Source organism: Hevea brasiliensis, chromosome 10, assembly GCF_030052815.1.
Source record: "Hevea brasiliensis isolate MT/VB/25A 57/8 chromosome 10, ASM3005281v1, whole genome shotgun sequence".
Classification (NCBI taxonomy): Eukaryota; Viridiplantae; Streptophyta; class Magnoliopsida; order Malpighiales; family Euphorbiaceae; genus Hevea; species Hevea brasiliensis.
Window position 1 is genome coordinate 85,086,279 of NC_079502.1, and position 25,754 is coordinate 85,112,032.

The 25,754-nt window shown below is 31.2% G+C and overlaps 2 protein-coding genes across 2 annotated transcripts; both read right to left on the bottom strand.

Annotated features, from left to right (window-relative positions):
- Positions 1-10,091: 10,091 nt before the first annotated feature.
- On the bottom strand, positions 10,092-10,671 carry LOC131169528 (E3 ubiquitin-protein ligase RHA1B-like). The gene has a single exon (XM_058128720.1). The coding sequence runs from the start codon at positions 10,669-10,671 to the stop codon at positions 10,180-10,182; it is 492 nt and encodes a 163-aa protein (XP_057984703.1). The 3' UTR covers positions 10,092-10,179.
- A 12,781-nt stretch (positions 10,672-23,452) lies between these two features.
- LOC110647162 (E3 ubiquitin-protein ligase RHA1B) lies at positions 23,453-24,131 on the bottom strand. The gene has a single exon (XM_021800866.2). It carries the CDS (start codon positions 24,078-24,080, stop codon positions 23,589-23,591), a length of 492 nt encoding a protein of 163 aa, XP_021656558.1. The 5' UTR covers positions 24,081-24,131; the 3' UTR covers positions 23,453-23,588.
- Positions 24,132-25,754: the final 1,623 nt, after the last annotated feature.

A 25,754-nucleotide genomic window follows, 5' to 3' on the forward strand; every position in this document is an offset into this window, starting at 1 on the left:
TTTTTTTATAACTTTTCTTTATATACTTAGGTCAAACCCTAACTCCCTTGCCACATATCATCACAAGATCCCATATTGTTATTATTTGATTTAATCCTACGAAGCCAAGTGTCAAGCTCCATTTAAATCATGATATGTGGTCTTCCATCATAGGAAGACAAGTGGCAAGATCATATGGTGCCATCTCATAGTGCCACATGTCACCATGTGAAAAAACTAATTTGCCCTTACTTTTTAATTTGAGTTCTCAACCCAAAATTATAATTTCTCCTCTTTAAATCAATTTATATCAAATATAAATAAATTAATTAATTAATCTCCATTAATTAATTTCTCATAATTAAATTCATATTTAATCAAATTAAATATAAATTTAATTTATATTATACATCCAATAATCTAGATTTGGTTTCGAGTCATGCTAGGGACTTTGCAATCTTATTGCAAACCAAATCTCTTTAATTAATTAATTAAACTCTTTAATTAATTAATTAAATCAAATTTTAAATGGTGATTTGCTTGGGTAGATGTGTGACTTACTAGGCTCATTACTTATTGGCAATGAGAAATGATATTAACTCTTAATATCATTAGAACTCTTTCTTATCATAAATGATTTCTCTAAATCATTTTAGGTATCTCATAGACCATGGTTGACACCTAGCATAGTATGCTATGGCCACCTAATCAGTAATAAGGAATACCTTAAATGAACATTTAATCATATGTTACCATGCACTAGAATCTTTCCGTTATAAAATCTCAATTCGAGCTGGAGTCATGGTTAATGTCAAATCCCATTTGTTATGAACATTATGTTCTCGTTTAATTCCAATTCTTGATTAATTAGATTTTCTTATCAGAAACTCTTTTGTGACTAAATCTGTCTGTCCTGGCCAGGAACTTAAAACATCAAGAATAATTAAATGAACATAGGATTTTATCCCTATTTACTTAGGGTAACGGATTTCATCTTGATTAATACCTATCTCCATATATAACTAGTAGGAGCCAACACATGCCTATATACCCATACACAGTACAAGTATGAAAGTAGCATCAAACTTAAACCACCTATATACAAGATAATTGTGCTATCTTAGGTCTAAAGATTATATGCATTGATATGATATATGATAATGCATTGACAAGAGTAAACTCCATGTGCTTGTCATAAGCATCACTGGTTTGGCCTACTTATCATGTATAAGTGCCTATCATGTTTGTTATGTCGCATGAAACTCACTACTCCATCTTATTTATATCTCATATAAATACTTTGGGAACAGACATAATTACAATCTTTCTGGATAAGTCATGTCCTTTGTGAAGTATACTCGATTGTGAACCAATTTATGATACTTTGTGCTAGAAATATTGTCACTCATATTCTTAACAACTTAAGAATAGAATTTTTAACAAAATATCAATGGACCTTTTCTATTACACATAAATATATTATGTAAACGGAAAAGTGAAATTGTCTTTTATTAATAAAATATGTACAAGATACATACAAAATGATATGCTCTAGCGCACACTACTAATAATCTCCCTTTAGCACTAGAGCCATTCATTACAATATCTTAGACCCATCTTCTCAAAATGTCGGTCTAACTGAGTTTGGGACATAGGCTTTGTGAATGGATCAGCTAAATTTTCGGCTGATGCTATTTTCTGCATGGCGACATCGCCTCGCCCAACTATCTCTCTGATAATGTGGTAGTGCCTTTCTATATGTTTAGATTTCTGGTGAGACTGGGATTCCTTAGCCTATTTGACCGCTCCATTGTTGTCACAGGAGAGAGGAACTGCTGACTCAATGGAAGGAACTACTACAAGTTTTGTCACGAACTTTTTTATCCAAACAACCTCTTTTGTAGCATCTGATGTAGCAATGTACTTGGCCTGTGTAGTGGAATCAGCAGTCATACTCTGTTTGGAACTCTTCCAACTGACTGCACCTCCATTACAAATGAACACAAACCCAGAGGTAGGCTTTCTATCATCAATATTTGATTGAAAATCAAAATCAGTATAACCATCCAATTGCAAGTCACCACCTCCATAAATCAATAATAAATCCTTAGTTCTTCTCAAGTACTTAAGGATATTCTTGATAGCTATCCAGTGTTCCAAACCTAGATTGGATTGAAACCTGCTAGTCAAACTAACAGCATATGTGATATCCGGCCTAGTACACAATATTGCATATATTAAACTTTTAATAGCCGAAGTATATGGAATCCTGGCCATTTTATCTCTTTCTTCTGGTGTATTTGGAGACATCTCTTTAGAAAGGTGGATACCATGTCTTACTGGTAACAATCTTCTCTTGGAATCAAGCATGTTAAACCTCTTTAACACCTTTTCCAAGTATAGATTTTGGGATAAACCAATTATTCTTTTCGCTCTATCTCTATAGATGCAAATTCCAAGAATATAGGCTGCCTCCCCTAAGTCTTTCATGGAAAATGTATTTGACAACCATACCTTGACAGTTGTCAACATACCTATGTCATTACCTATCAATAAAATGTCATCTACATATAAAACAAGGAAAGTGACAACACTCTCACTAACCTTCTTATATACACATGGCTCATCCATATTTTTAATAAAGCCAAATGATTTAATGACTTCATCAATTCAGATATTCCAACTCCTCAAAGCTTGTTTTAACCCACAAATAAATCGTTTTAGCTTGCATACCTTGAAACCATCTTGGGATTCAAAACCCCTAGGTTATTCCATGAAAATGTTTTCATCAATGTTTCCAATGAGAAAAGCTGTTTTGACATCCATTTGCCAAATCTCATAATCATAGTATGCAGCTATTGTTAATAAAATCCTAATTGATTTAAGCATAGCAACAGGCGAGAAAGTCTCCTCATAATCGATTCCTTGCCTTTGGCGAAACCCTTTGCAAACTAGCCTTGCTTTATAGGTCTTTACCTTTCCATCAAAACTAATTTTTTTTTCTTGAAAACCCATTTATTCCATACAGGTACAATACCTTTAGTGGGTCAACAAGGTCCCAAACTTGGTTCTTATGCATGGAATCAATTTCGGATTTCATAGCTTCAATCCATTTTAAAGAATCTATATCTGATATAGCTTCTTCATAGGTAAGAGGATCATCTCCATGATCTATTTCTTCATGAGTAAACAACTCTTGTTCTTCTTCATGAAGAAAACCATATCTCACTGATGGGTGAGATATCTTGGTCGATCTGCGAAGAATTACTGTAGATATTTCATCAATAGGTATAGGTTGACTAGATGGATCGATATCCATTTGATCTATTGGTTGGTCAGAATTCTCCAATTCTAACTATATTTGCCTTCATTTGCCACCTTCTTAAATAAATTGTTGCTCAAGAAATATGGCATCTCTGCTTATCATAACCTTTTGTGATGTAGGCAAATAAAAATAATATCCAAAACTTTCTTTTGGATATCCAACAAATCGACCTTTTTCTGATCTGGTTTCCAATTTATCAGTATTCAGCCTTTTAATATAAGCTGGATAACCCCAAATCTTAACATGCTTAAGACTCGATTTTCTTCCATGCCATATCTCATAAGGTGTGCAAGAGACTGATTTTGATGGAATCCTATTCAGAATATGCAAAGCTGATTCTAATGCAAATCCCCAAAAGGAGATTGGTATATCAGTATAGCTCATCATACTGCGTACCATATCTAATAGGGTACGATTTCTCCTTTCAGATATACCATTCAGTTGTGGCATTCATAGAGGAGTTAGTTTGGAGACAATGCCATACTCTTTCAAGTATTCATCAAATTCAGTACTTAAGTATTCACCTCCACGATCTGATCGAAGAGTTTTAATACTTTTTCCTGTTTGATTTTCTACTTCACATTTAAATTCTTTGAACTTTTCAAAGGATTCATGTTTGTATTTTATCAAATATAAATACCCAAACCTTGATTTATCATCAGTAAAGGTAATAAAGTAATGAAAACCGCCTCTAGCCATTTCTTTAAATGTACCACATGCATCACTATATATCAATTCCAAAATATTTTCAGGTCTTAACCCTTGTCCAACAAAAGGTGATCTAGTCATTTTGCCTTGAAGGCAGGATTCACAAGTTGGAGTAGGTTCAGAACCCAATGAGGATAAAATCCCCATTTTATCTAACTTTGCAATCCTATATTCTACAACATGACCTAATCTTAAGTGCCAAATATATTTTGAACTTGTGTTGATTTTCATCATGGCATTACATTCATTTAGATTGCTTGCATTAAATTTATATTTAACATTATTATCTAAATAATAAAGTCCATCATGCATATAACCCGAGCCAACATATTTATTTCCAAAATAAATATTGTAAACATCATTTGTGAACTAAAATTCATAGTCACTTCTAGTCAAACTAGATATAGAAATGATGTTCTTAAAAGCATCAGGTACATACAAAACATTATTTAAATACAAAATATGTCCATATATATATAAAGATTTAGATCCTATGACTAAAGCTTTAACAGTTGTGCCATTGCCAACCCGGAGTCTAATATCTCGTAACTGCAAGCTGCTACTATTTGCTAATTCCTGCATATCAAAAGTAATGTGAGAACTAACACCAGTATCTAAAATCCAAGCTGTAGATGAACTATGAGTATCATTAGAATCTAAATAACAAGACACAGACATACCTTCTGAAGGTCTATCCTTCTTGTCCTTCAGAGAAGTAAGATACTCTGGGCAGTTTCTTTTCCAGTGCCCATCCTTGTGGTAGTGGAAACACTTTCCCTTGCCTTTATCAACTTCGGTCTTGCCCTTCTGTTTGGCTATCTTCTTGGAAGGTCCAAGAATTTGAGGTTTCTTATTCTTATTGCCCTTCTTCTTTTTGGACTTTCCAGCAGAAGAAGAAGATGCAATCAAAGCCACCTCTTTTCCTTTATTGCCCGGCATATTCTTTTGGGCAATAACCAGCATGTTAAGCAACCCAGCCAAAGTACACTCTTGCTTTATCATATGAAAATTTGTCACAAAATTCCCAAATGACTCAGGCAGGGACTGAAGGATCAGATTCTTCTGCAGTTGGAAATCCATGCGCAAATCAAGATGTTCCAGCTGCTCAATAAGCCGAATCATCTTATGGACATGATCTCCTATATTCTGTCCCTCAGACATCCTCATACGGAATAGCTGTCTAGATATCTCACACCTATCATTCCTGCTGTGCTCACCATACAACTCTTGCAGGTGAAGGAGGATCTCACTTGCATTTTGCATATTTTCATACTACTTTTGTAACTCATTAGTCATAGAAGCAAGCATGTAACATTTGGCTCTCATATCATGCTCTTTCCACTTATCCAAAGTGACTAGTTCCTCTTGAGTGGCCTCTGGAGGCAAGGGACTAGGAACCTTTGAGTCTAAAACATATCCAATACGTTCTAGGTTCAGGACAAGTTTTAAATTTCTAAGCCAATTAGAAAGATTAGGTCCCGTCAACCTATTGTGATCAAGTATGCTAGCAAGGATATTGGATGGTGGTGGTTGTTGTGTGCTCATTATTATCAGAAAAATTAACAACAGAAAATAACTAGAATTAGTAAATGTATTAAGTAATTAACCAAAATGATTATTGTCTTTTAATCAAATTGGTCCTCCCACTAATTTAGCGAATCCTACACTTCCAAAGTAGGAAATGAAAATCCTAGTTGGATAGATTTCTAGTGGGTGATGGAATTTTTATAGTCTTATTGATCATCCTCAGGCACATCCATTATTGGAATTATAATAAACTATAAGTGAGCAACTCCTTGCCCATCACATCTCATGTGAGGTTCAATCATTTATTTAGCCCCTGATGCTCAAAATCTCAGGCACATCCATTATTGATTTATCTTGCATTAGTTAAGTTGATCCCATTGAGCCAGCAAACATGCAAATAATTTTAATATCCTCAGGCACATCCATTATTAGCCATCAACTATTTACATATTTACAACATCTTATGCTTAACAATTATTCTTAAAAAAATCTCTTAAATAAATGCATCATATGTTAGTATTTAAAATTTCTTAAAATAATTACCTCAATGGAGGGCCATGATATAATTACCATAATTATACCATTTCCAACTTAATCATTTGTTTGGAAGATTTTGTGGTTGGCCTAATTACTATTATGGTCTCACTTTGCACATTATCCAATTGGCATGCATATATCATATACTTGCATACATTCATACACATCTCATGCATACATGGATAAACAAATAATATGGTATGATCATGGACTTTCTAAGGGATTCAATTCTGAGCCACCAAGAATTGAATCAGGGTATTCCTAGGTGTATTTCATTCATTCATTTTACAAGAGTTGCTGAAGGAGTACATAATCAACCCTTGATCTTGATTTCTTCCCACTGGTCCCACCAATGCTATTGACCTCCTTGTTCTTCTTGCAATCCAATTACATTGTAATCCTTGGCATACCAAGGCGAATTTACAAGAATATAGACTTTAAAGTCCTCAAATAAAATTACAATATAAATTATTACAACATTTATAATACATGCCACTAAAATAAAATTAATTATTTTACATCCCAAAGAAAAATAAAAGAAATAAATCCAATCACATTGGTCTTTTATTGTCCATGATCATCCATCATGCATATTAAAATTTAACAATTAAATAAAATATACATACTAAAAATTAAATTGAATATCACATATTCAACCAAAATTAAATTTGAATCTCATTCAAATAATTTTAAATTTAGAAACCTTTTTTTCCAAATTTAATACCTTGAAAACAATTTTAAAAAAATTAATTGTGTGATTAAAATTTCTAATTAAATAATTTAATTAGGTATGGGCTTAATTATGGGCCTTAAGATATACAACAATTGCATAAAGGGCCCAAAAACCAAGTCCAAAAATCCAACACACCCTTGGGGTGTGCATCTCGCCCAAACTGCCCATGGTGAGCACCCAATCAGCTTCAAATCAATCCAAATTTGATCCAATTACACAATTAAGCCTCATAAACAATCTTAATGGCAAATATAGTGGCTCTGATACCAATTGAAGGATTGGAAGCATGGATAAAGGGTATTAGAACCTTGAATTTCAAAATTATTTCTAAGGTTACATGCACCATATCAAGTTTCTTATGATCCTAATCAATTTTCAATGCCCAATTGCATACCAAAATACATTTTAGTATACATTAAAATTTCATTTGCCATTAAAGATTGTGAATTAACATGTAATTCAATTAAACCCTAAATAAAAGAGGGATTTTTAGGTACTAACCTCTTGATGCACAATTGAAGCCTCTTAGGATGTTCTTAGGACCCAAATGTTGTTCTTCTAGTTTGTCCACCACAAGCACACTCCAAAGTTGCAATGGCAGCCCCTAGATTGGCTTCTCAAGCCTTGTCAACCAATTTTGAGATGGGATTTATACTTTGTAAAGATTGTATAAATGTATTGAGAGTTAAAAAAACTTTATAATAATTTTAATTCAAGAGGAAATCAAAGTTTTCCCTTGAATCAATTGAGAAATTGAAGAAGAGAGGAAGAGAGCATGTTGCCGTCCAACATGAGAGAAAAGAGAGAGGTGGCTGATTTTTCTTTATAACTTTTCTTTATATACTTAGGTCAAACCCTAACTCCCTTGCCACATGTCATCATAAGATCCCATTTTGTTATTATTTGATTTAATCCTATAAAGCCAAGTGTCCAGCTCCATTTAAATCATGATATGTGGTCTTCCATCATAGGAAGACAAGTGGCAAGATCATATGGTGCTATTTGTCACCATCTCACAGTGCAACATGTCACCATGTGAAAAGACCAATTTGCCCTTACTTTTTAATTTGAGTTTTCAATCCAAAATTATAATTTCTCCTCTTTAAATCAATTTATATCAAATATAAATTAATTAATTAATTAATCTCCATTAATTAATTTCTCATAATTAAATTCATATTTAATCAAATTAAATATAAATTTAATTTATACTATACATCTAATAACCTAGATTTGGTTTTAAGTAATGCTATAGACTTTGCAATCTTATTGCAAACCAAAACTCTTTAATTAATTAATTAAACTCTTTAAATAATCAATTAAATCACATTTTAAATGGTGATTTGCTTATGTAGATGTGTGACTTACTAGACTCATTACTTATTGGCAATGAGAAATGATATTAACTCTTAATATCATTAAAATTCTTTCTTACCGTAAATGATTTCTCTAAATTATTTCAGGCATCTCATAAACCATGGTTTACACCTAACATAGTATGCCATGGCCACCTAATCAGTAATAAGGAATACCTTAAATAAACCTTTAATCATATGTTACCATGCACTAGAATCTCTCCGTTATAAAATCCCAATTCGAGCTGGAGTCATGGTTAATGTCAAATCCCATTTACTATGAACATTATGTTCTCTTTTAATTCCAGTTCTTGATTAATTAGATTTTCTTATCAGAAACTATTTTCTAACTAAATCTTTCTGTCCTGGCCAGAAACTTGAAACATCAAGAATAATTAAATGAACATAGGATTTTATCCCTATTTACTTAGGCTAACGGATTTCATCTTGATCAACACCTATCTCTATATATAACTAGTATGAGCCAATACATACTCATATACCTATACACAGTACAAGTATGAAAGTAGTATCAAACTCAAACCATATATATATAAGATAACTGTGCTATCTCAGGTCTAAGGATTATATGCACTGATATGATATATGACAATGCATTGACAAGAGTAAACTCTATGTGCTTGTCATAAGCGTCACTGGTTCAGTCTACTTATCATGTATAAGTGCCTATCATGTTTTTTATGTCGCATGAGACTCACCATTCCATCTTATTTATATCTCATATAAATAAATACTTTGGGAACAAACATAATTACAATCTTTCTGGACAAGTCATGTCCTTTGTGAAGTATCCTCAATTGTGAACCAATTTATGATTCTTTGTGCTAAAAATACTGTCACTCATATTCTTAACAACTTAAGAATAGAATTTCTAACAAAATATCAATGGACCTTTTCTATTACACATAAATATATTATGTAAATAAAAAAGTGAAATTGCATTTTATTAATAAAATATATACAAGATACATACAAAATGATATACTCTAGGGCATACTACTAACAACTACAACCGCCATTCAACTACCGCTGCTGTCAACTACTGGACTACCAACAATTACAACAACTATCTCTTATTATTAATACTATAAATAAATTAAATACTAAAATAAAAATTATAATTACATTATACTACTTAAATTTTTATTTTACAATCAAAAATAAAAATTTAATGACAATTATATTACATTATAATTTTAATTGTATTACATAATTAATTACATTACATCATGAATTATCAAACATAATCTAAAATTATGAATTTATCGATTATTTGAGCTAATTTTAACAATTAAATATTTACTCTACGATATTGAAAACTAATAATATAATTTTTAAATTTCCAATAAAAAAAAATCATTATTAGTGTTGTAAAATTAGAAGATGGATTTTTGCCGCTGAGAAGATCATTGCCAACTTGCACTTTTCTTTGGTTTTCAAAATCAAACAGCTACTCCTAAAATTAAAAAAAAAAAAAAAAAAGGTTAGCGAGTCACGTTTGTTCTTTCCTCCTCATTCTGATACGTAAAAGCCTTCGTTGTCGTTGCGATGTTTATTTAAACTCATTCAACAAGTATTAAATAATTATTTTTTAATAATCGGCTCTCATCAACGTAGAGACTTCATTTTCAATAAATTATTTATAAAAAAATTTAATTTAATTTTCATATAATATTTTTTTTAAATTTAATTATATTTATCTCTTTTTCTTTTCAAAATAAAATTTTTAAAATTATAAAAAATTAACCTTTTTATTTGAAATATAATAAACAATTAAAAAAATTAATTAAATTAATTTTAATTTGCTTCCTCTCGAATCCGTTTCTTTCAAGTCACAAATGAATGAATTTGTTGCTTGAACTCATTTCCTTCAAATCACAACTTCAAATAGTCATCCTCTAATATCCACAATTACATTTACATAATTTCTGCAGAACCTAAATAAAAATTCCTCCTGCTGCTGTGCTTTCCAAACCCACAAAGCTAAGCTAACATTACCACCAAAAACTTAAGAAGCCATTACCATCTAAACGAGATACTATGAAAACCATCTCCTCATTGCTCCGATCATACTCCATCTGGTCGTCCTTAAACTGGCGATAACCAGCGACTACCTTGTCCGGCAACACCTTACACCTGCAAAGTGGGCAAGTAGACCGGCATTGCAGCAGCCACTTGTCCAGGCAATCCTTGTGGAACACATGTTTGCACTTCAAGTCTCTCACGTTTTCCTCCTCAGCAAACTCCGATAAACATACTGCACATTCAGGCGGTGTTTCCCGCTGCCTCTTGACCACTTTTGTGTAGAGAACCGCTGGATTCTTTTCTTCAAGGTAAGTGAGGAATTGGGTGGTGGTGAATATGCGTTTTCCGGAGAATCTTCTGCTGAGAGAATGAATTGCAGATGCGAGTTTGAGCAGGAGGAGATTGATGTAGAGTATGGTTATGGTTTTGAGGGTAGTAAAGATCTGAGAGAGAGTTTCCATCGCTGCTAATAGAAATTCCAAGAAAAAGGTAAGGTTTTATTTTTGTACATAAAACGCTTTATATTTATATATATATATAAAGGTATCTCCGGTCCAATGGATTAGAGTATTTTATTTGAACTGAATTAATTTAGCACGAGGTAAATCACTCTTAATGAATATCTTCTCGATTTAATAAATATCTTCTTTATTTTCATGAAGATACAGAGCTATAATATAATTTAATAATATTAAAATTATTTTTAAAATTATAAAACTTCAATAAAAAGCTCGTTTTAAATATGGCTGGATTCATTGGCCATATTACTGAATGTTGAAATCTTGACCGTCCCATTAATATTACAAAATTTTACTTAATATTGAAATTTTTATTTATGGTCTTAAATTTGAGTATCAATTAAAATTAATTAAAAAAAATACTGCAATTTCCTTCTTTTTTTTTTATCAAACTAAAGTTGTTGAAATCATACTAATCTAAGAAATGCAAAATACTGAAAACTAATGGAGCTTTGATTTCAAAATTTTATTTAAAATGAAAAATTCTTGGTTAGATTAAATTAATAATATTATAATTTTTTAAATGTAATTCAAAAAAATTCAATTTTATTTAAAAAATTTTCATTTAAAAATTAATATCAATTTAATATATAATTAATTAATTAATTAGTTACAACCATTGGGGATGATATGAAAATGAATCAATTGACTTTGGATAAATTTATTTAAATATTAGTATTGCAAAGTAACACTTGAACTAGTGTGTGGTCTGACCTTTGATGGAAATCTCTCTAGTTTATATATATATATATATATATTTTTTTTTTTTTTGAATGCATGAATTAATTTTTTAATTATTTATTTTAGAAGGAGATGTTAAAGATAGATATAGATTAAGAATTGGAAATTGGATAATTGAGTAATCCATCTTGGACCACTGATTAAAAAAAAAAAATTGTACCTCCATTACAAATGAACACAAACCCAGAGGTAGACTTTCTATCATCAATATCTGATTAAAAATCAATATAACCATCCAATTGCAAGTCACCATATCTATAAATCAAGAATAAATCCTTAGTTCTTCTCAAGTACTTAAGGATATTCTTAATAGTTATCCAGTGTTCCAAACCTGGATTGGATTGAAACCTGCTAGTCAAACTAATAGCATATGTGATATCTAGCCTAGTTGTAACACCCCCGTTGTATAGCCTGGTATATTTCACTGTTCCGGTGATCGGTGTCGGTCCGGACAATTAATGGGATTAGGGCCACACTTAAGACAATTTGAGAAGCCATAAACACAAATAATTAGTAATGTTTAATTAGTTAACTATAAATAAGAAAAACAGAACATAAGAGGTTAAACGAGCCGAGAGTCACAGCGATGAGTGACCTCCTCGGGAACGACTGCGAAGTCGTTTTAAACTCAAATTTCGAACCGTAAAAAGTGACGCTGCGGTCCTTAGGACCCTTATAGACACAGTGGAAAAGAGAAAATCACGAAAAAGAACTGTTAAGTCAGTCAAATAATTAGGTCAGGGAGCCGAAAGAAATATTGGATTATTTGCAAACCGGGATGAACCGGCGAGGGGTGATTTGGTCAATTGACCCCAAGAGCTGACTCCTGACCTAACTGTCAAATAAAATCGGAGAAAAGAAAAATTTCAGAATCGAGAATTAAATTAAAGAACTAATAGAAAAATAAATTAAAAAAAAAAAAGAAAGAAGATGGAAAAGTCAAAGTGATGACATCATGCATGATGTCATAAAGGCTTAATTGATTTATTTTATTAATTTGGGAATTTTGATCTTCCTAAGACATAAAAGAAAAGAAAAGAAAAGAAAAAAAAATATAATAAAGTCATCTTCTTCATAAAAAACGTGACTCTCTCTCCCTCACCCTCTCCCTCACCCAAAACCTCCATTAAAGCTCATTTTGAGCTTGATCAAATCCCTAATTCCACCATAGAAAAATTAGCCACCATAGTTAAAGCTTATCTAGGCAACTTGAGAAGAGGATTGAGCAAGAAAGAAAGAAGGAAAATTTGAAGAAAAGGAGGAAGAAAATTCTGCTCAAGGTTGGTAATACAAGCCTTAATTTTTCTTTGTTTAATTAGTGTTTATATGGCATTAAGAGCTTGTAAATAACCTTAAAATGAAAAAAAAAATGTGGGGAAGAACAAACTGAATTTTGGGGCAGCTTGAGAGGAGTATGGTTTGCATGAATATGATGCAATTGAATGAGTTTAGAAACCTTACTTAGTTAAATGATTAACATTAAAATCATTAGAAGTAGTTAAATGCAAGAGTTAGTGAGATTAGGGTTTCAATGCTAGGGTTTATGAACCAAAATTTGGAGAAATGCATAAATGACATGTTGGACCTATTGTGAAGTGAAATAATGGTCAATTATGACCAAATAACTTGTGTGGGAATGATAGGAATGAAAACTAAATTCAGAGGTAAATGGTCATGCTGCTGGCAGCATGACCAAACCCATTTTGAAGGACCAAAACTCAAAATTTACAAGTCCAATTGATATGCCACCAATTGGAGATGAAAATAGACATAAAAGAGCACAATTTTCATTGAGGAACTATGGCAAAAAACTGACCAAAACTTGGTGAAACAATTGACCAAAGTGGATTGATTGCAGGCTGCCACTGCACTAAACTGACCAAATGAACAGTAACTGTTCATTTGGTCATAACTCGAGCTAGGTAGGTCAAATTGACCTGAAATTTTACCATCAATTAGATATGATATAGACCTAAAACTTTCATGAAGAACACCAACCCAAATTAGGCCATTAACTCATTCAAATCATTGAACAAAGTTAAATTTACTGTACTGAGATTCTGCAGAATTTTCATTGAGCAGCAATGTTTGGATGGCTATAACTCTCTCTAGAAAACTCGGATTTAGGCGATTCTTGAATCGATGGAAACCTAAGACATAGTACAACATTTCATATGAAGAAAGTGAGACCAAATTATGAACTTAACTTGATCAAATTATTAACCAAAGTTGGACCAAAAATCTGCCAGCACCAAAATCTCAGTATGAACAGTACACGTGAACAGTAAACTTATTTTGGCCATAACTTGAGCTACAAAACTCCGATTGGGGTGATTCAAAAATGAGAATACACTTAAGACAATAAGGAACATTTTCTATGAAGGAAGTTTTGTCAAATTCCAACAGTAGATCGACCAATGGAACAGTGCAACTTCGGAGAACAAAAACCGAAAATTGGCAATTTTGCCAAAATGACCTAAGCTTTAAACAAATGACCAAAACCAACAAGTTTGGTAACCAAAATGTGGTATGTGGGTGAAGTTGGAGTTCCCATACTCATTAAGCCTTAGAAAGTCAATAATTTGACTTGAATAGTGCAGTGAATAGTAACTCGAAACACAAAATTTTGAGAACGTCGAATTTAACACGTTAGAGCTAGCTAAATGTGAAGTTAAGTTTATTTTGGATTTATTTTAAGTTTTAGTACTGAAACATTGGAAAATTTCGTGTTTCAGTGGAAAAAAATACCGGGACAGAACCCGAGGAGTCGAGTCAAGGCCAACAGGCGACTCGTTTGAGGTTTGTGCACAACATATACTTTTATAATCATCTTTTGCATAATGTTTTGAATAATGTGAAATATTGGATTATAGCATTTTTATGATGTTTGATTTAAATTGTGAAAGTTATTGTGTATATTTGAAATGACAATGTTTAGCAAATTGTTAAGATAAGTTTTGAAACCACAGTGTCATGACCATATATTTGAACACCTCACTAGCACGACTAGTGGGGGTAATTTGTTTTGAATTTTGATTCCTTCTCTGGAGAAGTGTTGAGGTGTGCCAGTAGAAGAGGATGTGAATGGATATCCATATATTTGAGCTAGCTAGCCTTGTGATATGATTTCTCTTTAGCTTCTGGCTATTGAGATTCATGTGATTTCTCTTTAGCCTCTGGCTATTGAGATTCTATTTGTTTCGAATGGCGTGATCTAACTGTGGGTTTTATGAAATGTGTTTTGATACTTTGAAATAAACTTGGTTTACATGTAAAATCTTACAATGCATGATTGTATTTAATTTTTATGTTTAGTCAAATTTTTGAATGAATGTGCTTTAAGTTTTGCATAAAGATTATTTTAGTATATTGTGCACCACTGAGTCCTAGTACTCAGCGATAGCTTTATTCTTTGTCGCAGATACAGAGACTAGAGGAGCAGACCGAGTTTCTTGAGGTGTGTGAAGTCATCACTTGAAGTCTTGGGTATAATTTGTACCCTAGCAGTAAATATTTCTTTTGATGTATATATTGCACATAAATGTATGGACATGTACATGGGTCTTGAGCAGCTTGTACAAAGTTTGTATAAAAGTTGTAATAAATTTTAATTTGGACTTTTTTAATGTAAATTTTAGTATGATGAATATATAAATTGTTTATCTTGAATGGAATATGAATAAATGATATTGATGGACAGTATTTTGAGAATTTTTGAACTTGTGAATTTTGAGAAATTGGTTGAGATTGAGTATGAATTTGAAGCAGTGGTTAGATAATTATTGGAAGTGCTTTTATTTCAGGTATTTGAAGAACGATTTTCTCAAAATACAGAGGAAACTCTGTCAAAATTTTTATAAAATTTGCGGAAAACTAAAATGGCCAAAAATATTAATTAGTTTTAATTTCAACTAAATGTTTTAAATACTTATTAGAAATGCTCACCACTTGTCAAAGATAAGAAAATTGTTTTAAAATCCCTTGTAGGGTACTTAATGAGTTATCGGTAGGTGAAGTTCGGTAGTTCATTAGGTATTCTACGGGATCATGTTATGCCTTACAGAGGGGTAAGGTGTGACACTAGTACAAAATATTGCATATATTAAACTTTCAATAGCCAAAGCATATGGAATCTTAGCCATTTTATCTCTTTCTTCTGGTGTCTTTGGAGACATCTCTTTAGAAAGGTGTATATTATGTTTTACTGATAACAATCTTCTCTTGGAATCAAGCATGTTAAACCTCTTTAACACCTTTTTCAAGTATAGACTTTGGGATAAACCAATTATTCTTTTTGCTCTATCTCTATAGATGCAAATTCCAAGAATATAGGTTACCTCCCCTAAGTCTTTCATGAAAAATGTACTTGACAATCATACCTTGACAGTTGTCAACATACCTATGTCATTACCTATCAATAAAATGTCATCTACATATAAAACAAGGAAAGTGACAGCACTCTCACTAACCTTCTTATATACACATGGCTCATCCATATTTTTGATAAAACCAAATGATTTAATGACTTCATCAAAATGAATGTTTCAACTCCTCAAAGCTTGTTTCAACCCATAAATAGATCATTTTAGCTTGCATACCTTGGAACCATCTTGGGATTTAAAACCCCTAGGTTGTTCCATGAAAATATTTTCATCAATGTTTCCATTGAGAAAAGCTGTTTTGACATTCATTTGCCAAATCTCATAATCATAGTATGCAGCTATTGCTAATAAAATCCTAATTGATTTAAGCATAGCAACAGGCGAGAAAGTCTCCTCATAGTCGATTCCTTGCCTTCGGCGAAATCCTTTGCAAACTAGGCTTGCTTTATAGGTCTTTACCTTTCTATCAGAACTAATTTTCTTCTTGAAAATCCATTTATTCCCTATAGTTATAATACCTTCAGGTGGGTCAACAAGGTCCCAAACTTGGTTCTTATGCTTGGAATCAATTTCGAATTTCATAGCTTCAATCCATTTTGAAGAATCTATATCTGATATAGCTTCTTCATAGGTAAGAGGATCATCTCCATGATCTATTTCTTCATGAGCAAACAACTCTTGTTCATCTTCATGAAGAAAACTATATCTCACTGGTGGGTGAGATATCCTAGTCGATCTGCGAGGAATTACTGTAGATGTTTCATCAATAGGTATAGGTTGACTAGATGGATCTATATCCATTTGATCTATTGGTTGGTCAGAATTCTCCAATTCTAATTCTATTTGCCTTCCTTTGCCACCTTCTTGAATAAACTGTTACTCAAGAAATATGGCATCTCTGCTTATCATAACCTTTTGTGATGTAGGCAAATAAAAATAATATCAAAAACTTAATAATATCCAAAACTTTCTTTTGGATATCCAACAAATCGACCTTTTTCTGATCTGGTTTCCAATTTATCAGTATTCAGCTTTTTAATATAAGTTGGACAACCCCAAATCTTAACATGTTTAAGACTCGATTTTCTTCCATGCTATATCTCATAAGGTGTGGAAGAGACTGATTTTGATGGAATCCTATTCAGAATATGCAAAGCTGATTCTAATGCAAATCCCCAAAAGGAGATTGGCATATCAGTATAGCTCATCATACTGCGTACCATATCTAATAGGGTACGATTTCTCTTTTTAGATATACCATTCAATTGTGGCATTCCTAAAGGAGTCAGTTGGGAGACAATGCCATGCTCTTTCAAGTATTAATCAAATTCAGTATTTAAGTATTCACCTCCACGATCTGATCGAAGAGTTTTAATACTTTTTCCTGCTTGATTTTCTACTTCACATTTAAATTCTTTGAACTTTTCAAAGGATTCATGTTTGTATTTAATCAAATACAAATATCCAAACCTTGATTTATCATCAGTAAAGGTAATAAAGTAATGAAAACCGCCTCTAGCTATTTCTTTAAATGGACCACATACATCACTATATATTAATTCTAAAATACTTTTAGCTCTTAACCCTTGTCTAACAAAAGGTGATCTAGTCATTTTACCTTGAAAGCAAGATTCACAAGTTGGAGTAAGTTCAGAACTCAATGAGGATAAAATTCCCATTTTCTCTAACTTTACAATCCTATCTTCTGTAACATGACCTAATCTTAAGTGCCAAATATATTTTGAACTTGTGTTGATTTTCATCATGGCATTACATTCATTTAGATTGCTTGCATTAGATTTGTATTTAACATTATTATCTAAATAATAAAGTCCATCATGCATATAACCCGAGCCAACATATTTATTTTCAAAATAAATATTGCAAACAACATTTGTGGACTAAAATTTATAGCCACTTCTAATCAAACTAGATATAGAAATGATGTTCTTAAAAGCATTAGGTACATATAAAACATTATTTAAATACAAAACATGTCCATACATATATAAAGATTTAGATCCTATGGCTAAAGCTTCAACAGTTGAGCCATTGCCAACCTGAAGTCTAATATCTCGTGACTGCAAGTTGCTACTATTTGCTAGTTCCTGCATATCAAAAGTAATGTGAGAACTAGCACCAGTATCTACAATCCAAGCTTTAGATGAACTATGAGTATCATCAGAATCTAAATAATAAGACACAGACATACCTTCTGAAGGTCTATCCTTCTTGTCCTTCAGAGAAGCAAGATACTCTGGGCAGTTCTTTTTCCAGTGCCCATCCCTGTTGTAGTGGAAACACTTTCCCTTGCCTTTGTCAGCTTTGGTCTTGCCCTTCTATTTGGCTATCTTCTTGGAAGGTCCAGGAATTTGAGGTTTTTTATTCTTATTACCCTTTTTCTTTTTGGACTTTCCAGCAGAAAAAGAAGATGCAATCAAAGCCAACTCTTTTCCTTTATTGCCCGGCATATTCTTTTGGGCAATAACCAGCATGTTAAGCAACCCAGCTAAAGTACACTCTTGCTTTATCATATAGAAATTTGTCACAAAATTCCCAAATGACTCAGACAGGGACTGAAGGATCAGATCCATCTGAAGTTGGAAATCCATGTGAAAATCAAGATGTTCCAGCTGCTCAATAAGCCGAATCATCTTGTGGACATGATCTCCTACATTCTATCCCTTAAACATCCTTATACGGAATAGCTGTCTAGATATCTCATACCTAACATTGCTGCTGTGCTCACCATACAACTCTTGTAGGTGAAGGAGGATCTCACTTCCATTTTGCATATTTTCATGCTGCTTTTGTAACTCATTAGTCATAGAAGCAAATATGTAACATTTAGCTCTCGTATCATGCTCCTTCCACTTGTCCAAAGTGTCTAGTTCCTCTTGGCTGGCCTCTGGAGGTAAGGGATCAGGAACCTTTGAGTCTAAAACATATCCAATACGTTCTAGATTCAGGACAAGTTTTAAATTTCTGAGCCAATCAGAAAGATTAGGTCTCGTCAACCTATTGTGATCAAGTATGCTCGCAAGGATATTGGATGGTGGTGGTTGTTGTGTGCTCATTATTATCAGAAAAATTAACTATAGAAAATAACTAGATTAATTAGTAAATGTATTAAGTAATTAACCAAAATGATTATTGTCTTTTAATCAAATTGGTCCTCCCACTAACTTGGCAAATCCTACACTTTCAAAATAGGAAACGAAAATCCTAGTTGGATGGATTTCTAGTGAGTGATTGAATTTTTATAGTTTTATTGATCATCCTCAGGCACATCCATTATTAGAATTACAATAAACTATAAGTGAGCAACTCCATGCCCATCACATCTCATGTGAGGTTCAATCATTTATTTAGCCCTTGATGCTCAAAATCTCAGGCACATCCATTATTGATTTATCTTGCATTAGTTAAGTTGATCCCATTGAGCTAGCAAACATGCAAATAATTTTAATATCCTCAGACACATCCATTATTGGCCACCAACTATTTACATACTTACAACATCTTATGCTTAACAATTATTCTTAGGAAAATCTATTAAATAAATGCATCACATGCAAGTATTTAAAATTTTTTAAAATAAGTACCTCAATAGAGGGCCATGATATAATTACCATAATTATACCATTTCCAACTTAATCATTTGTTTGGAAGATTTTGTGGTCGGCTTAATTACTATTATGGTCTCACTTTGCACATTATCCAATTGGCATGCATATATCATATACTTGCATACATTCATACACATCTCATGCATACATGGATAAACAAATAATATGGTATGATCATGTACTTTCCAAGGGATTCAATTCTGAGCCATTAAGAATTGAATCAGGGCATTCCTAGGTGTATTTCATTCATTCATTTTACAAGAGTTGGTAAAGGAGTACATAATCAACCCTTGATCTTGATTTCCTCCTACTGGTCCCACCAATGCTCTTTACCTCCTTGTTCTTCTTGCAATCCAATTACATTTTAATCCTTGGCATACCAAGGCGAGTTTACAAGAATATAGACTTTAAAGTCCTCAAATAAATGAAATTACAACATAAATTATTACAACATTTATAATACATGCCACTAAAATAAAATTAATTATTTTACATCCCAAAGAAAAATAAAAGAAATAAATCCAATTACATTGGTCTTTTATTGTCCATGATCATCCATCATGCATATTAAAATTTAACAATTAAATAAAATATACATACTAAAAATTAAATTAAATATCACATATTCAACTAAAATTAAATTTGAATCTCATTCAAATAATTTTAAATTTAGAAACCTTTTTTTTCCAAATTTAATACCTTGAAAATAATTTTCAAAAAATTAATTGTGTGATTAAAATTCCTAATTAAACAATTTAATTAGGTATGGGCTTAATTATGGGCCTTAAGATATACAACAATTGCATAAAGAGCCCAAAAACCAAGCCCAAAAATCCAACACACCCTTGGGGTGTGCATCTCGCCCAAACCGCCCATGGTGAGCACGCAATCAGCTTCAAATCAATCCAAATTTGATCCAATCACACAATTAAGCCTCATAAACAATCTTAATGGCAAATATAGTAGCTCTGATACCAATTGAAGGAGCAAAAGCGTGAATAAAGGGCATTAGAACCTTAAATTTCAAAATTATTTCTAAGGTTATATACACTATACCAAGTGTCTTATGATCCTAATCAATTTCCAATGCCCAATTGCATACCAAAACACATTTTGGCATGCATTAAAATTTTATTTGCCATTAAAGATTGTGAATTAACATTTAATTCAATTAAACCCTAACTAAAAGAGAGATTTTTAGGTACTAACCTCTTAATGCACACTTAAAATCACTTAGGATATTCTGAAGACCCCAAATGTTGTCCCTCTAGTTTGTCCATCACAAGCACACTCCAAAGTTGCAATGGCAGCCCTTAGATTGACTTCTCAAGCCTTTTCAACTAATTTTGAGATGAGGTTTATGCTTTGTGAATGTTGTATAAATGTATTGAGAGTTAGAAACACTTTCTAATAATTTTAATTCAAGAGGAAATCAGAGTTTTTCCCTTGAATCAATTGAGAAATTGAAGAGGAGAGGAAGAGAGCATGTTGCCATCAAACATAAGAGAAAAGAGAGAGGTGGCTTATAACTTTTCTTCATATACCTAGGTCAAACCCTAACTCCCTTGGCACATGTCATCACAAGATCCCATTTTGTTATTATTTGATTTAATCCTATAAAGCCAAGTGTCAAGCTCCATTTAAATCATGAAATGTGGTCTTCCATCATAGGAAGACAAGTGGCAAGATCATATGGTGTCATTTGTCACTATCTCATAGTGCCATGTGTCACCATCTCATGGTGCCACATGTCACCATGTGAAAAGACCAATTTGCCCTTACTTTTTAATTTGAGTTTTCAACCCAAAATTATAAATTCTCCTCTTTAAATCAATTTACATCAAATATAAATTAATTAATTAATTAATCTCCATTAATTAATTTCTCATAATTAAATTCATATTTAATCAAATTAAATATAAATTTAATTTATACTATACATCCAATAATCTAGATTTAGTTTCAAGTCATGCTAGGGACTTTGCAATCTTATTGCAAACCAAAACTCTTTAATTAATTAATTAAACTCTTTAATTAATCAATTAAATCACATTTTAAATGGTGATTTGCTTTTGTAGATGTGTGACTTACTAGGCTCATTACTTATTGGCAATGAGAAATGATATTAACTCTTAATATCATTAGAACTCTTTCTTATCGTAAATGATTTCTCTAAATCATTTCAGGCATCTCATAGACCATAGTTTACACCTAGCATAGTATGCCATGGCTACCTAATTAGTAATAAGGAGTACCTTAAATGAACCTTTAATCATATGTTATCATGCACTAGAATCTCTCCATTATAAAATCCCAATTCGAGTTGGAGTCATGGTTAATGTCAAACCCCATTTGCTATGAACATTATATTCTCTTTTAATTCTAGTTCTTGATTAATTAGATTTTCTTATCAGAAACTCTTTTCTGACTAAATCTGTCTGTCCTGGTCAGGAACTTGAAACATCAAGAATAATTAAATGAATATAGGATTTTATCCATATTTACTTAGGATAACGGATTTCATCTTGATCAACACTTATCTCCATATATAACTAGTAGGAGCCAACACATGCCCATATACTCATACACAGTACAAGTATAAAAGTAGTATGAAACTCAAACCACCTATATACAAGATAATTGTGCTATCTCAGGTCTAAAGATTATATGCACTGATATGATATATGACAATGCATTGACAAGAGTAAACTCCATGTGCTTATCATAAATATTACTGGTTCGGCCTACTTATCATGTATAAGTGCCTATCATGTTTGTTATGTGGTATGAGACTCACCACTCTATCTTATTTATATCTCATATAAATACTTTGGAAACAAACATGATTATAATATTTCTGGACAAGTCATGTCCTTTGTGAAGTATCCTCAATTGTGAATCAATTTATGATACTTTGTGCTAGAAATACTATCACTCATATTATTAACAACTTAAGAATAGAATTTCTAACAAAATATCAATGGACATTTTCTATTACACAAAAATATATTATGTCAATGAAAAAGTGAAATTGCCTTTTATTAATAAAATATGTATAAGATACATACAAAATGATATGTTCTAGGGCATACTACTAACAATTACAACTGCTATTCAACTACCGCTGCTGTCAACTACTCGACTACCAACAATTACAACAATTATCACTTATTATTAATACTATAAATAAATTAAATACTAAAATAAAAATTATAATTATATTATACTACTTAAATTTTTATTTTACAATCAAAAATAAAAATTTAATGACAATTATATTACATTACAATTTTAATTGTGTTATATAATTAATTACATTACATCATGAATTATCAAACATAATCTAAAATTATGAATTTATCGATAATTTGAGCTAATTTTAACAATTAAATATTTACTCTACGATATTGAAAACTAATAATATAATTTTTAAATTTCCAATAAAAAAAATCATTATTAGTGTTGTAAAATTAAAAGATGGATTTTTGCCGCTGAGAAGATCATTGCCAACTTGCACTTTTCTTTGGTTTTCAAAATCAAACAGCTACTCCTAAAATTAAAAAAAAAAAAAAAAAAAAAAAAAAAAAAGTTAGCGAGTCACGTTTGTTCTTTCCGCCTCATTCTGATACGTAAAGCCTTCGTTGTCATTGCGATGTTTATTTAAACTCATTCAATAAGTATTAAATAATTATTTTTTAATAATCCGCTCTCATCAACATAGAGACTTCATTTTCAATAAATTATTTATAAAAAAATTTAATTTAATTTTCATATAATATATATATTTTTTAAATTTAATTATATTGATCTCTTTTTCTTTTCAAAATAAAATTTTTAAAATTATAAAAAATTAACCTTTTTATTTGAAATATAATAAACAATTAAAAAAATTAATTAAATTAATTTTAATTTGCTCCCTTTCGAATCCGTTTCTTTCAAGTCACAAATGAATGAATTTGTTGCTTGAACTCATTTCCTTCAAATCACAACTTCAAATAGTCATCCTCTATTAGCCACAATTACAATAATTACATTTACATAATTTCTGCAGAACCTAAATAAAAATTCCTCCTGCTGTGCTCTCCAAACCCACAAAGCTAAGCTAACATTACCACCAAAAACTTAAAAAGCCATTACCATCTAAACGAGATACTATGAAAACCATCTCCTCATTGCTCCGATCATACTCCATCTGGTCGTCCTTAAACTGGCGATAACCAGCGACTACCTTGTCCGGCAACACCTTACACCTGCAAAGTGGGCAAGTAGACCGGCATTGCAGCAACCACTTGTCCAGGCAATCCTTGTGGAACACATGTTTGCACTTCAAGTCTCTCACGTTTTCCTCCTCAGCAAACTCCGATAAACATACTGCACATTCAGGCGGTGTTTCCCGCTGCCTCTTGACCACTTTTGTGTAGAGAACCGCTGGATTCTTTTCTTCAAGGTAAGTGAGGAATTGGGTGGTGGTGAATATGCGTTTTCCGGAGAATCTTCTGATGAGAGAATGAATTGCAGATGCGAGTTTGAGGAGGAGGAGATTGATGTAGAGTATGGTTATGGTTTTGAGGGTAGTAAAGATCTGAGAGAGAGTTTCCATGGCTGCTAATAGAAATTCGAAGAAAAATGTAAGCTTTTGTTTCTGTACATATGTTTGCTTTTTATATATATATATATATATATATATAAATAAAGGTATCTCCGGTCCAATGGATTAGAGTATTTTATTTGAACTGAATTAGTTTAACATGAGATAAATCATTCTTAATGAATATATTCTTCACGAATTTATAATTTAATTTAATAATATTAAAATTATTTTTAAAATTATAAAACTTCAATAAGAAGCTCGTTTTAAATATGGCTGGATTCATTGGCTATAGCCTTTGTCCATATTCCTGAATGTTGAAATCTTGACCGTCCCATTAATATTACAAAATTTTTATTAATATTGAAAATTTTATTTATGGTCTTAAATTTGAGTATCAATTAAAATTAATTAAAAAAATAATGCAATTTTCTTTTTCTTTTTTTTTTTTTATCAAACTAAAGTTGTTGAAATCATACTAATCTAAGAAATGCAAAATACTGAAAACTAATGGAGCTTTGATTTCAAAATTTTATTTAAAATGAAAAATTCTTGGTTAGATTAAATTAATAATATTATAATTTTTTAAATGTAATTCAAAAAAATCAATTTTATTTAAAAAATTTTCATTTAAAAATTAATATCAATTTAATATATAATTAATTAATTAATTAGTTACAACCATTGGGGATGATATGAAAATGAATCAATTGACTTTGGATAAATTTATTTAAATATTAGTATTGCAAAGTAACACTTGAACTAGTGTGTGGTCTGACCTTTGATGGAAATCTCTCTAGTTTATATATATATATATATATATATATATATATATATATATATATATATATATATATATATATATATATAAATTAATTAATTAATTAAGTAATGGGACATCTCTAGAATTTTGAATGCATGAATTAATTTTTTAATTATTTATTTTAGAAGGAGATGTTAAAGATAGATATAGATGAAGAATTGGATAATTGAGTAATCCATTTTGGACCACTGATTAAAAAAAAAAAAAATTGTTTGGCAAATGGTCAAAAACATCATAATGGGAATTTTGGGTCAAATAATGCCAATCCTATTTTGATAAGAGTTTGGTTGATAGCAGCCTCACTAGAACTTTGATAAGAACTTTGGGACCATTGATAAATAATATATTTTTTATTTATTAAAATATCAATAAATTATATAATAAAAAATGCTTATATTTTTCATAAAAAAACTAATAATATCAAAAATTGGTAACTCAAAATCTGAAAATATCAATCTTTTTAATTTTTTTAATTAGTAATATATAAGAATAAAATAAAAAAAATCTTTACATTAATAATATAATGATTAAGTATTTATTTCATAATACAAAATATTAATATTTAATTGAATATTTTAATTGAATAAGGGCCTGTTTCCCTGTTGGGAAAATGTTATTAGGTGACTTGATTCTTAAAAATTGTACTTGCCTTAAGAACGTAGCTGGATCAAGTTGACTTGATCGAAAGACTTAGCCATGAAAAAAATCCACCGCCCAAGTTGCCTTTATCTTCGTTTAAATAATAATAAAAATGATTATTATACAAAGATAACATATTTAATTTAGTTCATATATTTATTAAAAAATTTAATTTCGTTAATTTTTAATTTTTTTATTTAAATTATTTTAGAAGTTTTAATTTA